At 48.1% G+C, this 13,182-nt stretch overlaps 1 protein-coding gene across 1 annotated transcript in view; it reads left to right on the plus strand.

Moving 5' to 3' along the window:
* LOC124606489 (protein white-like) overlaps positions 1–13,182 on the plus strand; it is a 305,924-nt gene that overhangs the window by 46,751 nt on the left and 245,991 nt on the right. Inside the window, exon 2 of the mRNA XM_047138470.1 lies at positions 6,578–6,816. Within this exon, the coding sequence (XP_046994426.1) occupies positions 6,578–6,816 (239 nt within the window). The remainder of the gene's footprint in view (positions 1–6,577; positions 6,817–13,182) is intronic.

Consider the following 13,182-nt stretch of genomic DNA (forward strand, 5'->3'; position numbering starts at 1 on the left):
AGACACCACACTTGCTAGGTGGTAGCTTAAATCGGCCGCGGTCCATTTAGTACATGTCGGACCCGCGTGTCGCCACTGTGATCGCAGACCTAGCGCCACCACCAAGGCAGGTCTCGTGATACGAGAAAGCACTCGTCCCAGTTGTACGAGAACCTAGCTACCGACCAGATGTACGAAGCCTTTCTCTCTCATTAGCCGAGAGACAGAATAGCCATCAGCTAAGTTAATGGCTACGAACTAGCAAGGCGCCATTAGCCATACAGTGATTGTACTTAAAGTCTCCTGTGTATCGTCATGATCGATGTACCTCAATAATTGAGTAAAGTTAAGTATTAAACCTGCTCCGTACTTTTCTTCCTAACATTAATTACGTATCCTGTTCCAGTACTTCACGCCCGTCTGCGTTAGTCTAGCTTGCCTTTTCAGCCATCTCAACTTCACGGTGTCGGCCCAGATACCGACACAACACTTAGGCAGCTAGTGGCTTCGGCCGCTCGGACCTCGTAACCACCTCTTGTCGCGACGCTACCGCCAATCCCCAAACTTCGTGCCTCTTCCACAGGCCAGCGAACCCCGTACATATATCGGTCAGCAAGGACTTTCTGAGGACACAACCCACAGAAACCAACTCTTCCTCATATATACTGGCAATGGGGCAGCAAGAGGGATAGTCGATACTACACTCCTGGAAATTGAAATAAGAACACCGTGAATTCATTGTCGCAGGAAGGGGAAACTTTATTGACACATTCCTGGGGTCAGATACATCACATGATCACACTGACAGAACCACAGGCACATAGACACAGGCAACAGTGCATGCACAATGTCGGCACTAGTACAGTGTATATCCACCTTTCGCAGCAATGCAGGCTGCTATTCTCCCATGGAGACGATCGTAGAGATGCTGGATGTAGTCCTGTGGAACGGCTTGCCATGCCATTTCCACCTGGCGCCTCAGTTGGACCAGCGTTCGTGCTGGACGTGCAGACCGCGTGGGACGACGCTTCATCCAGTCCCAAACATGCTCAATGGGGGACAGATCCGGAGATCTTGCTGGCCAGGGTAGTTGACTTACACCTTCTAGAGCACGTTGGGTGGCACGGGATACATGCGGACGTGCATTGTCCTGTTGGAACAGCAAGTTCCCTTGCCGGTCTAGGAATGGTAGAACGATGGGTTCGATGACGGTTTGGATGTACCGTGCACTATTCAGTGTCCCCTCGACGATCACTAGTGGTGTACGGCCAGTGTAGGAGATCGCTCCCCACACCATGATGCCGGGTGTTGGCCCTGTGTGCCTCGGTCGTATGCAGTCCTGATTGTGGCGCTCACCTGCACGGTGCCAAACACGCATACGACCATCATTGGCACCAAGGCAGAAGCGACTCTCATCGCTGAAGACGACACGTCTCCATTCGTCCCTCCATTCACGCCTGTCGCGACACCACTGGAGGCGGGCTGCACGATGTTGGGGCGTGAGCGGAAGACGGCCTAACGGTGTGCGGGACCGTAGCTCAGCTTCATGGAGACGGTTGCGAATGGTCCTCGCCGATACCCCAGGAGAAACAGTGTCCCTAATTTGCTGGGAAGTGGCGGTGCGGTCCCCTACGGCACTGCGTAGGATCCTACGGTCTTGGCGTGCATCCGTGCGTCGCTGCGGTCCGGTCCCAGGTCGACGGGCACGTGCACCTTCCGCCGACCACTGGCGACAACATAGATGTACTGTGGAGACCTCACGCCCCACGTGTTGAGCAATTCGGCGGTACGTCCACCCGGCCTCCCGCATGCCCACTATACGCCCTCGCTCAAAGTCCGTCAACTGCACATACGGTTCACGTCCACGCTGTCGCGGCATGCTACCAGTGTTAAAGACTGCGATGGAGCTCCGTATGCCACGGCAAACTGGCTGACACTGACGGCGGCGGTGCACAAATGCTGCGCAGCTAGAGCCATTCGACGGCCAACACCGCGGTTCCTGGTGTGCCCGCTGTGCCGTGCGTGTGATCATTGCTTGTACAGCCCTCTCGCAGTGTCCGGAGCAAGTATGGTGGGTCTGACACACCGGTGTCAATGTGTTCTTTTTTCCATTTCCAGGAGTGTACATCTGAACCACTGGTGACAGACAGAACAGTCTTCTAACAAAATGCCGCCATGACTCACAAGGTGTACAGAAATAACATCAGAATCATTGCTGAGCTAAGCTGAAAACAGCCATTTAGGTCATCGACAGCATCGATGGTTCGACACATCAGCGAGTTACGCAGAATTTCGCTATTCGTCTACGTTTCATTATCGGCAATGATGGCAAGCATCTCGAACATGTCATAACTTAAATCCAAGTATTTGTAGTGACGTTTACATGTTGAATATAGTATGTGTAGTTTGTAGTTTTTACATATAGTTCAATAATTGTCACCCTGTATGATTAGTCTTATGTGGTCATTCCACTTTACATCGCTCCGTATGCATTCTCCTCGAGATTTAGCGGATGCGACTGTTTCCAGTGGTCGTTCTGCAATCGTCTAACCATACAATAACAGTTCTTTTTGCCTATTTGTGCGCAATACTTTATATTTGTTTATGTGGTGCGTCAATTTCCACTCCTTGAACTGTGGGCTGATTCTGTGCAGTTCTTAATTTCGCTAAAATTTTCTAGATTTGTGATTTACCTGTGTACAAAATTATCATATGAGGAAAGTCTCATGGAATTTTCAAAGTTATACCGAAGGTCATTGATAATAATGTTGACAAGTAATGGTCCTATAACACTCCCTGGACGTACACCCGAGGTAAATTTACGATAAAGATTTGTCACCTTTAAGAATTACATGCTGTGTTTTGTTTATTAGGAACTCTTAAGCCCAGTCACAAAGTTGGGCTAATATTCTGTACGCTCGTACTTATATATTAGGCGATAGTGCAAAAATATATCGAACGCCTTTCTGAAGTCAGGAATACATCGTAAATCTGGGCGCCGGTAACTACTGACTTCTGGCTCTCGGCGTCGAGCGTTTCACATGAGCATTGTTTGCGGAATCCATGCCGATTCCAACAATGGAGATTTTCGTTTCCAGGAAAGTAATAGTGTCCAAACATAAAACATATTTCGAAATTCTGCAATATACTCAGTGCAGCAGTACAAATCTACAATTCTGTGTATCTTTTAGATGTTCCCTGTTAGAATTGGGAATGGAATGTACTTTCTTCCGATCACTAGGAACACTTTGTTTCACCACTACCTTTGGTGTGCTCCTTAAATATATGTTATATACATCATATACAGGGTTATTACAATTGATTGAAGCGATTTCACAGCTCTACAATAACTTTATTATTTGAGATATTTTCACAATGCTTTGCACACACATACAAAAACTCAAAAAGTTTTTTTAGGCATTCACAAATGTTCGATATGTGCCGCTTTAGTGATTCAGCAGACATCAAGCCGATAATCAAGTTCCTCCCACACTCGGCGCAGCATGTTCCCATCAATGAGTTCGAAAGCATCGTTGATGCGAGCTCGCAGTTCTGGCACGTTCCTTGGTAGAGGAGGTTTAAACACTGAATCTTTCACATAATCCCACAGAAAGAAATCGCATGGGGTTGTCGGGAGGGCGTGGAGGCCATGACATGAATTGTTGATCATGATCTCCACCACGACCGATCCATCGGTTTTCCAATCTCCTGTTTAAGAAATGCTTCTGCTTTAGCCTTTTCCGTAAGATTTTCCAAACAGTCGGCTGTGGTACGTTTAGCTCCCTGCTTGCTTTATTCGTCGACTTCCGCGACTACGCGTGAAACTTGCCCGCACGCGTTCAACCGTTTCTTCGCTCACTGCAGGTCGACCCATTGATTTCCCCTTACAGAGGCATCCAGAAGCTTTGAACTGCGCATACCATCGCCGAATGGAGTTAGCAGTTGGTGGATCTTTGTTCAACTTCGTCCTGAAGTGTCGTTGCACTGTTATGACTGACTGATGTGAGTGCATTTCAAGCACGACATACGCTTTCTCGGCTCCTGTCGCCATTTTGTCTCACTGCGCTCTCGAGCGCTCTGGCGGCAGAAACCTGAAGTGCGGCTTCAGCCGAACAAAACTTTATGAGTTTTTCTACGTATCTGTAGTGTGTCGTGACCATATGTCAATTAATGGAGCTACAGTGAATTTATGAAATCGCTTCAATCGTTTGTAATAGCCCTGTGTGTTATATCAATGCAAGCACCGCCTATTTTGCAATATCTACTCACAGACAACATGTGGCAGCACTAGCAGTGGAGAGTGTATAAAGCATGTCCGGGGGGTGGGAGGAGGTGGGGGGAAGGGAGTGGATGTGGGAGGGATGAGAGATGGAAGGAGTGGACTGTGGGGGGGCATACTCTTGAAAACCGCACTCGTTCTCGCAATGCTAAAACGGAGAAGTTTGCTGGACACCCGAAATGGCTTTCAGCCCAATAATGGACGTAATTCCCAAACAGCTAAGTTTGTAAACTGTTCGTGTGTCTCCGTGGTTAAAGTAAATCACGCATGGCAAAATGGGGCTCTCCACCCAAGGCAAATGTGGTATACCATGGGCCATAGATGACAAGAGTGCGCCGCGACCACGCAGAGGTGTAACGAGCGAATATCCGTGCAACTGTAGGGCACTTGGCTGCCAAGATGAACCAGTGGGCTACTAACAGTGTCCCATCAATGACTGTTCAGCAACTGTTGCTGCATAGGGGCTTCTGCATCAGGCTATTAGTTCATGGACCCACGCTCACTGCTGTTCAGCGGTGACGAAGGCTGGAATTTGCACGGCGTTACCGCAACTGGACATCCAATGAGTCGGGACAGGTAGCCTCTCCAGATGACATATAACCTTTTGCGTGTAAGAAGTGAAGCGTCTGACAGCAAATCGTCAGAAGGGTCCAATCCGGAGGAAGGAGCGTTGTGGTGTCGAGCATATTTCTGGGTCATTCCCTGGGCGACCTCGCCTTTCCTGCGAAGCCACTCCCGCCGGAGGTTCGAGGCCTCCCTCAGGCATGGGTGTGTGTGTTGTTCTTAGTATAAGTTAGTTAAACTTAGTTTAAGTAGTGTGTAAGTCTAGGGATCTTGACCTATATAGTTTGGTCCATTAGGAATTCACACACAACCTCGTCATTCTGGAAGGCAGAATGGGTCAAAAAAAGTACTTAAAGTATGTGTCTCCACGTGGGGTCCACGCCCACCCCTATATGCAGTTTGTTTTTCTTTGGCACGATGGCACCTACCAGCAAGACAAAGCAGTGTGCCACACAGTTCACAGTATACATGTGTGGCTCAAAAATCTCCAGCGTGAGTCTATCGTACTCCACTGCTTACCAAACTCCTCGGACTTGAACTTCATCGAGATTCAGTGGTAGCACCTCGCCTTCCCAGTTCACATCATGGATCCGCAATCGAGAAACCTAGGGCAGGTGCTCATGGTGCTGGAGTCAGCATGGCTCCATATCCCTTGAAGTGCCTCCCAGAACCTCACTGGCTCTCTTCCTGCACTTCTCGCCGCAGTCCGTAAGGAAAAATGTGGTAGTAGGGGCTTCTGACAGGTGGTCACGTTAATGTACCTGGACAGTGTAGAACAGTAATATGTTTTTTTGGCTGTTCTACATAAACTCGCACAGTTTCCGTCCTGTTAAGCAAGTGTGGTAGGTCCTCTGTTGTTTTCTATCTACATAAATGATCTTTTGGATAGCGTGGATAGCAATGTGCTGTGGTGTACGGGACGGTGTCGTTGTTGAGTGACTGTGGGAGGATACAAGATGACTTGGACAGGATTTGTGATTGGTGTAAAGAATGGCAGCTAACTGTAAATATAGATAAATGTAAATTAATGCAGATGAATAGGAAAAAGAATCCTGTAATGTTTGAATACTCCATTATTAGTGTAGCGCTTGGCACAGTCACGTCGATTAAATATTTGGGCGTAGCATTGCAGAGCGATAGGAAGTGGGACAAGCGTGTAATGGCAGTTGTGGGGAAGGTGGAGAGTCGTCTTCGGTTCATTGGTAGAATTTTGGGAAGATGTGGTTCATCTGTAAAGGAGCCCGCTTATAAAACACTAATACGACCTATTCTTGAGTACTGCTCGAGCGTTTGGGATCCCTATCAGGTCGGATTGAGGGAGGACATAGAAGCAATTCAGAGGCGGGCTGCTAGATTTGTTACTGGTTGGTTTGATCATCACGCGAGTGTTACGGAAATGCTTCAGGAACTCGGGTGGGAGTCTCTGGAGGAAAGGAGGCGTTCTTTTCGTAAATCGGTACTGAGGATATTTAGGGAACCAGCATTTGATGCTGACTGCAGTACAATTTTACTGCCGCCAACTTACATTTCGCGGAAAGACCACAAAGAAAAGATAAGAGAGATTAGGGCTCGTACAGAGGCATACAGGCAGTCATTTTTCCCTCGTTCTGTTTGGGAGTGTAACAGGGAGAGAAGATGCTAGTTGCGGTATGAGGTACCCCCCGCCACGCACCGTATGGTGGATTGCGGAGTATGTATGTAGATGTGGATGTGTACCATTAGCTCTGTGTCACGTATCCTCGCTTGGTGTGACAGTGAGCGGCGAGGCGCGGCCGGGCGAGCTTCTGGGTGTGCTGGGCGCGAGCGGCGCCGGCAAGACGACGCTGCTGGACGCGCTGGCGCTGCGGGGTGCCGGGGCGCGCGTCGTTGAGGGCGAGCGCCTGCTGGCAGGCAGCCCCGCCACACCGCTGGCGGTGCGCGCGCTCTCCGCCTACGTGCGACAGCGGGACCTGTTCGTGGGCGCGCTCACCGTGCGGGAGCACCTCGTCTTCCACGTGAGTCGCTTCTGCCCAGTCTGCAGCGTTTATTTTATTCCTCTAGGTTTAAACGAAACGTACGCGAAAGAACTTGCCCCCCTGCTAACAGCCGTGTACTGCAAGCCTCTAGAGGAACGGATTTGAAATGAGCACAGGTAGTTCCAGCCTTCAAGAAGGGTCGTCGAGCAGATGCGCAAAACTATAGACCTATATCTCTGACGTCGATCTATTGTAGAATTTTAGAACATGTTTCTTGCTTGCATATCATGTTGTTTCTGGAAACTCAGAATCTACTCTGTAGGAATCAAACATGGATTCCGGAAGCAGCGATCATGTGGAAACCCAACTCGCTTTATTTGTTCATGAGACCCAGAAAATATTAGATACGGGCTCCCAAGGTAGATGCCATTTTCCTTGACTTCCGGAAGGCGTTCGATACAGTTCCACATTGTCGCCTGATAAACAAAGTAAGACCCTACATAATATCAGACCAGCTGTGTGGCTGGATTGAAGAGTCTTTAGCAAACAGAACACAGCATGGTGTTATCAATGGAGAGACGTCTACAGACGTTAAAGTAACCTCTGGCGTGCCACAGGGGAGTGTTATGGGGCCATTGCTTTTCACAATATACACTCCTGGAAATGGAAAAAAGAACACATTGACACCGGTGTGTCAGACCCACCATACTTGCTCCGGACACTGCGAGAGGGCTGTACAAGCAATGATCACACGCACGGCACAGCGGACACACCAGGAACCGCGGTGTTGGCCGTCGAATGGCGCTAGCTGCGCAGCATTTGTGCACCGCCGCCGTCAGTGTCAGCCAGTTTGCCGTGGCATACGGAGCTCCATCGCTGTCTTTAACACTGGTAGCATGCCGCGACAGCGTGGACGTGAACCGTATGTGCAGTTGACGGACTTTGAGCGAGGGCGTATAGTGGGCATGCGGGAGGCCGGGTGGACGTACCGCCGAATTGCTCAACACGTGGGGCGTGAGGTCTCCACAGTACATCTATGTTGTCGCCAGTGGTCGGCGGAAGGTGCACGTGCCCGTCGACCTGGGACCGGACCGCAGCGACGCACGGATGCACGCCAAGACCGTAGGATCCTACGCAGTGCCGTAGGGGACCGCACCGCCACTTCCCAGCAAATTAGGGACACTGTTGCTCCTGGGGTATCGGCGAGGACCATTCGCAACCGTCTCCATGGAGCTGGGCTACGGTCCCGCACACCGTTAGGCCGTCTTCCGCTCACGCCCCAACATCGTGCAGCCCGCCTCCAGTGGTGTCGCGACAGGCGTGAATGGAGGGACGAATGGAGACGTGTCGTCTTCAGCGATGAGAGTCGCTTCTGCCTTGGTGCCAATGATGGTCGTATGCGTGTTTGGCGCCGTGCAGGTGAGCGCCACAATCAGGACTGCATACGACCGAGGCACACAGGGCCAACACCCGGCATCATGGTGTGGGGAGCGATGTCCTATACTGGCCGTACACCACTGGTGATCGTCGAGGGGACACTGAATAGTGCACGGTACATCCAAACCGTCATCGAACCCATCGTTCTACCATTCCTAGACCGGCAAGGGAACTTGCTGTTCCAACAGGACAATGCACGTCCACATGTATCCCGTGCCACCCAACGTGCTCTAGAAGGTGTAAGTCAACTACCCTGGTCAGCAAGATCTCCAGATCTGTCCCCCATTGAGCATGTTTGGGACTGGATGAAGTGTCGTCTCACGCGGTCTGCACGTCCAGCACGAACGCTGGTCCAACTGAGGCGCCAGGTGGAAATGGCATGGCAAGCCGTTCCACAGGACTACATCCAGCATCTCTACGATCGTCTCCATGGGAGAATAGCAGCCTGCATTGCTGCGAAAGGTGGATATACACTGTACTAGTGCCGACATTGTGCATGCTCTGTTGCCTGTGTCTATGTGCCTGTGGTTCTGTCAGTGTGATCATGTGATGTATCTGACCCCAGGAATGTGTCAATAAAGTTTCCCCTTCCTGGGACAATGAATTCACGGTGTTCTTATTTCAATTTCCAGGAGTGTATATATAAATGGCCCAGTAGACAGTGTCGGAAGTTCCATGCGGCTTTTCGCGGATGATGCTGTATTATACAGAGAAGTTGTAGCATTAGAAAATTGCAGCGAAATGCAGGAAGATCTGCAGCGGATAGGCACTTGGTGCATGGAGTGACAACTGACCCTTAACATAGACAAATGTAGTGTGTTGCAAATACATATAAAGAAGGATCCTTTATTGTAGGATTATATGATAGCAAAACAAAAACTGGTAGCAGTTACTTCTGTAAAATATATGGCAGTATGCGTACGGAACGATCTGAAGTGGAATGATCGTATAAAATTAATAGTCGGTAAGGCGGGTACCAGGTTCAGATTCATTGGAAAAGTCCTTAGAAAATGTAGTCCATCAACAAAGGAGAGGGCTTACAAAACACTCGTTCGACCTATACTTGAGTATTGCTCATCAGTGTGGGATCCGTACCAGATCGGGTTGACGGAGGAGACAGAGAAGATCCGAAGAAGAGGGGCGCGTTTCGTCACAGATTTATTTGGTAAGCGTTATAGCGTTACGGAGATGTTTAGCAAACTCAAGTGGCAGACTCTGCAAGAGAGGAGCTCTGCATCGCGGTGTAGCTTACGTCCAGGTTTCGAGAGGGTGCGTTTCTGGATGAGGTATCGAATATATTGCTTCCCCCTACTTATACCTCCCGAGGAGATCACGAATGTAAAATTAGAGATATTCGAGGGCGCACGGAGACTTTCTGGCAGTCGTTCTTCCCGCTAACCATACGTGACTGGAACAGGATAGGGCGATAACGACAGTGGCACGTAAAGTGCCCTCCGCCACACACCGTTGGGTGGCTTGAGGAGTATAAATGTAGATGTAGATGTAGACGAATAATCATCTTCCATCACATCACAACGCAGGGGTTGAACGGAAAAATGTTTCTATCGGAGCACGAAAAGTGCGGATATTCTCCTGTTTAAAAGAATCTGACTGAAAAGTGGAGTACTAGCTTCGTCGTTCCTTCTTCCTCCAGCACCTATAAAAATTTATCTACTAATTTTCGCAAGCAAACATACTCACGGTTCTTTTAACATTCAACTCACTCTTAACACCCTATTACAACTCACTCACACACACTAGTCCACCGCTGTTAAGTCGCGTATAGCCTCCTCTCCCACTTGGTCTTCTCACTCACTCATTCGACCTAACTTATTGTCATTATCTCTGACTGTCTCTCTGTCACTGTCTCACAGCTATAATCTCCTTCGTTCTGTCCTGCTACCACTGTCTCCTCTTACGTCGACACGAAGACGATTTTTAAACATGAACGCAAATAGTCTCAATCGCAAAAACTTGTATTTTGTGGTGACTGAGCAGTTGACGTTCTTGGAGTTATAGCACACTTTTCATTCGTCACCACTGTGTACCATCAAGGTATGAGGCCTGAAGATGGTCGAAAACTGATCGAAACCGGTTACCACAAAATAAACTTTTTGCCGTCGACATTGTTTGTGTTTATTTTTAGTATGTTTTGCCAGACAACTGTTCTCCACGAGAAAAGTTCTCAAAAATTACTAAGACGATCCTTCATTTGGGTATAATAATCACTCCTAGCCTAAGAGCTATCCAAAACACTTGACCCTACCCTTCTATAACCAACGTAACCCGCGATATGGGGTCTGGAACAATTCCATTTGTATGTGCGGCGTTTTGTAACATATTCGTAGCACATGATGTCGCCTGCGTACCAATTCGACCAATAGCTTGCAAACGGGCTGCTGTTTTGGGAGATTGAACTGCCAATGCACGTACTATTTCTAATCTCTGAATTAGTAGAACCATGCTTCGTTATAAAGAAGTTCATTATCCAATAAACAGTTTTAGTAGCGCAGTCTAAATCTGAAACAAATAAGATATTAACACAACATTTCACAGTTACAAACCTCGCTCACGCATTACGACGCGGGCAGCACGTATTACGATGCTGGATCATCAATCACTGATAAAAATCACTCTCAAGATCGTATAAAAATTGCAAGAGTGTAACTTATAGCTGATCACTGTGCAACGACGATCTTGGCCTCTCTCTGCAGTTACTCTACTTAGATATGGAAACGTTTAATTGCAAAATTATGGCTAAACACAAGACTATGACTTCCAAATGTAAGCAAAGTCCATTTCGCGAGTTATTGAAAGCAACTCTCAAGGTTAGAACAATCCAGTTACATGCAGGTGACAGGTTCCGGTAAACTATTAATTATTCAATAGTTTCTACCACTTAACTGCTTGAAAAAGGTTTTTTCTGCTACTTATAGTACCAAGTTCAGTACATCATCATTAGTTTCCTTACTGGTTTTTGCGACCGCCACAACTTCCTCCCCTGTGCCAACCTCCTCTTCTCAGAGTAGTACTTGCACACAGTACGCTTCATTATTTGTTCGATGTGTTTCAGTATCTGTCTTTCCAATAGTTTTTAACCTCGCCTAGTAGCATCGTCGAAGTTATTGCCTTACGTCGATACATATGTTCTATCAAGCTGTACCTTCTTCTTCTCAGTGGTACACATACGTTGTTTTGCTCGCAGATTCTGCGGAGAAACTTATTTCTTATCATTCCAACCAACTTAAACAATGTTCTGTAGCCCCTTACCTCAAACACTTCGATTTTCTAGCTTTCGATTATTCCGTAGTCCCAGATTCATTGCGATACAACGTTGCCTTCCAACGTACAGTTGCAGAAATCTCTTCCTAAAATGAAGGCTAGTCTTTGATACTAGTAAACTTCTTTTCACTATGCCAGTCTGCTTTTCATGTCCACCTTGCTTTGTCCGACATGAATAATTACGCTTTCAGTGTAGCACATCCTGTCACTTTCCTATGTCGTAGTTTTCAGTTTTAAGGCTAGAGTTTCCACTACTCTCATTTATGCTGCTCATCATTAGTTTTGCCTTTCTTCGTTTTGCTCTCAAAACTTGGCGCATTAGACTGTTTATTCAACAGCTCCAGTGTTGAAACTTCCTGGCAGATTAGAACTGTGTGCCCGACCGAGACTCGAACTCGGGACCTTTGCCTTTCGCGGGCAAGTGCTCTACCATCTGAGCTACCGAAGCACGACTCACGCCCGGTACTCACAGCTTTCCTTCTGCCAGTACCTCGTCTCCTACCTTCCAAACTTTACAGAAGCTCTCCTGCGAACCTTGCAGAACTAGTACTCCTGAAAGAAAGGATATTGCGGAGACATGGCTTAGCCACAGCCTGGGGGATGTTTCCAGAATGAGATTATCACTCTGCAGCGGAGTGTGCGCTGATATGAAACTTCCTGGCAGATTAAAACTGTGTGCCCGACCGAGACTCGAACCCGAGACTTTTGCCTTTCGCGTGTAAGTGCTCTACCATCTGAGCTACCGAAGCACGACTCACGCCCGGTACTCACAACTTTACTTCTGCCAGTACCTCGTCTCCTACCTTCCAAACTTTACAGAAGCTCTCCTGCGAACCTTGCAGAACTAGCACTCCTGAAGGAAGGATATTGCGGAGACATGGCTTAGCCACAGCCTGGGGTATATTTCCAGAATGAGATTTTCACTCTGCAGCGGAGTGTGCACTGATATGAAACTTCCTGGCAGATTAAAACTGTGTGCCCGAGCTCCAGTGTTCTTCCTGATTTTCACGAAGGTTAACTGTGTCATTGGGGAATATTATCTTTAAAATCCTTTCATCCTGAATTTTAAATCTGCTCCTAAACCTATCATTTATATCCCTGATCATTTCTACTTTGCATAGACGGAACACTAGGGACTGTAATAACGTTACAGGTACTTACACTACTCAAGTCAAGATGGTCCATTCAGTATGAGGTGCAGGAATTATGGTGCATAGTACTATGTACCTCTGCTATAGTGAAATCAGAAATGCTCTCTCAGCAGTTTTTATTTATTGATTAGCACAATGCCTGCTAGCGGTGATTCGAAGGTGTTGTTAGGGATCGATCCAGTGACTCTTGGCGCTGGGGAACGTTGTTGTGACGATAGCAGTACCTGCCACACTCAGCAAAGCATAGTAGTGCAGTAGTCTTCTGTGGTTGGTAACCATTCCGTGCGACGATGCGTCGGTTGCTGACAGAGCACGGCTGGCCAAGTGCTGGACATGCAGACTTGCAGGCACAGGCATTAGCGAGTGAGGTGGCAGCACTGGGCAGCAGTTTAGAGGCGAGGTGGAACGGCGTACCAGAAGTTGCGGCTCGGAGAAGAATGCAGCCTCACAAGTCTGCGGTGCCAGGGATTGTGTACACTGGACACTGAGTCAGAAAAAAGTTTGCTGTTGCACAGCATCTGAACCAGAGACTCCA

Source organism: Schistocerca americana, chromosome 3 (genome assembly GCF_021461395.2).
Source record: "Schistocerca americana isolate TAMUIC-IGC-003095 chromosome 3, iqSchAmer2.1, whole genome shotgun sequence".
Taxonomy (NCBI): Eukaryota; Metazoa; Arthropoda; class Insecta; order Orthoptera; family Acrididae; genus Schistocerca; species Schistocerca americana.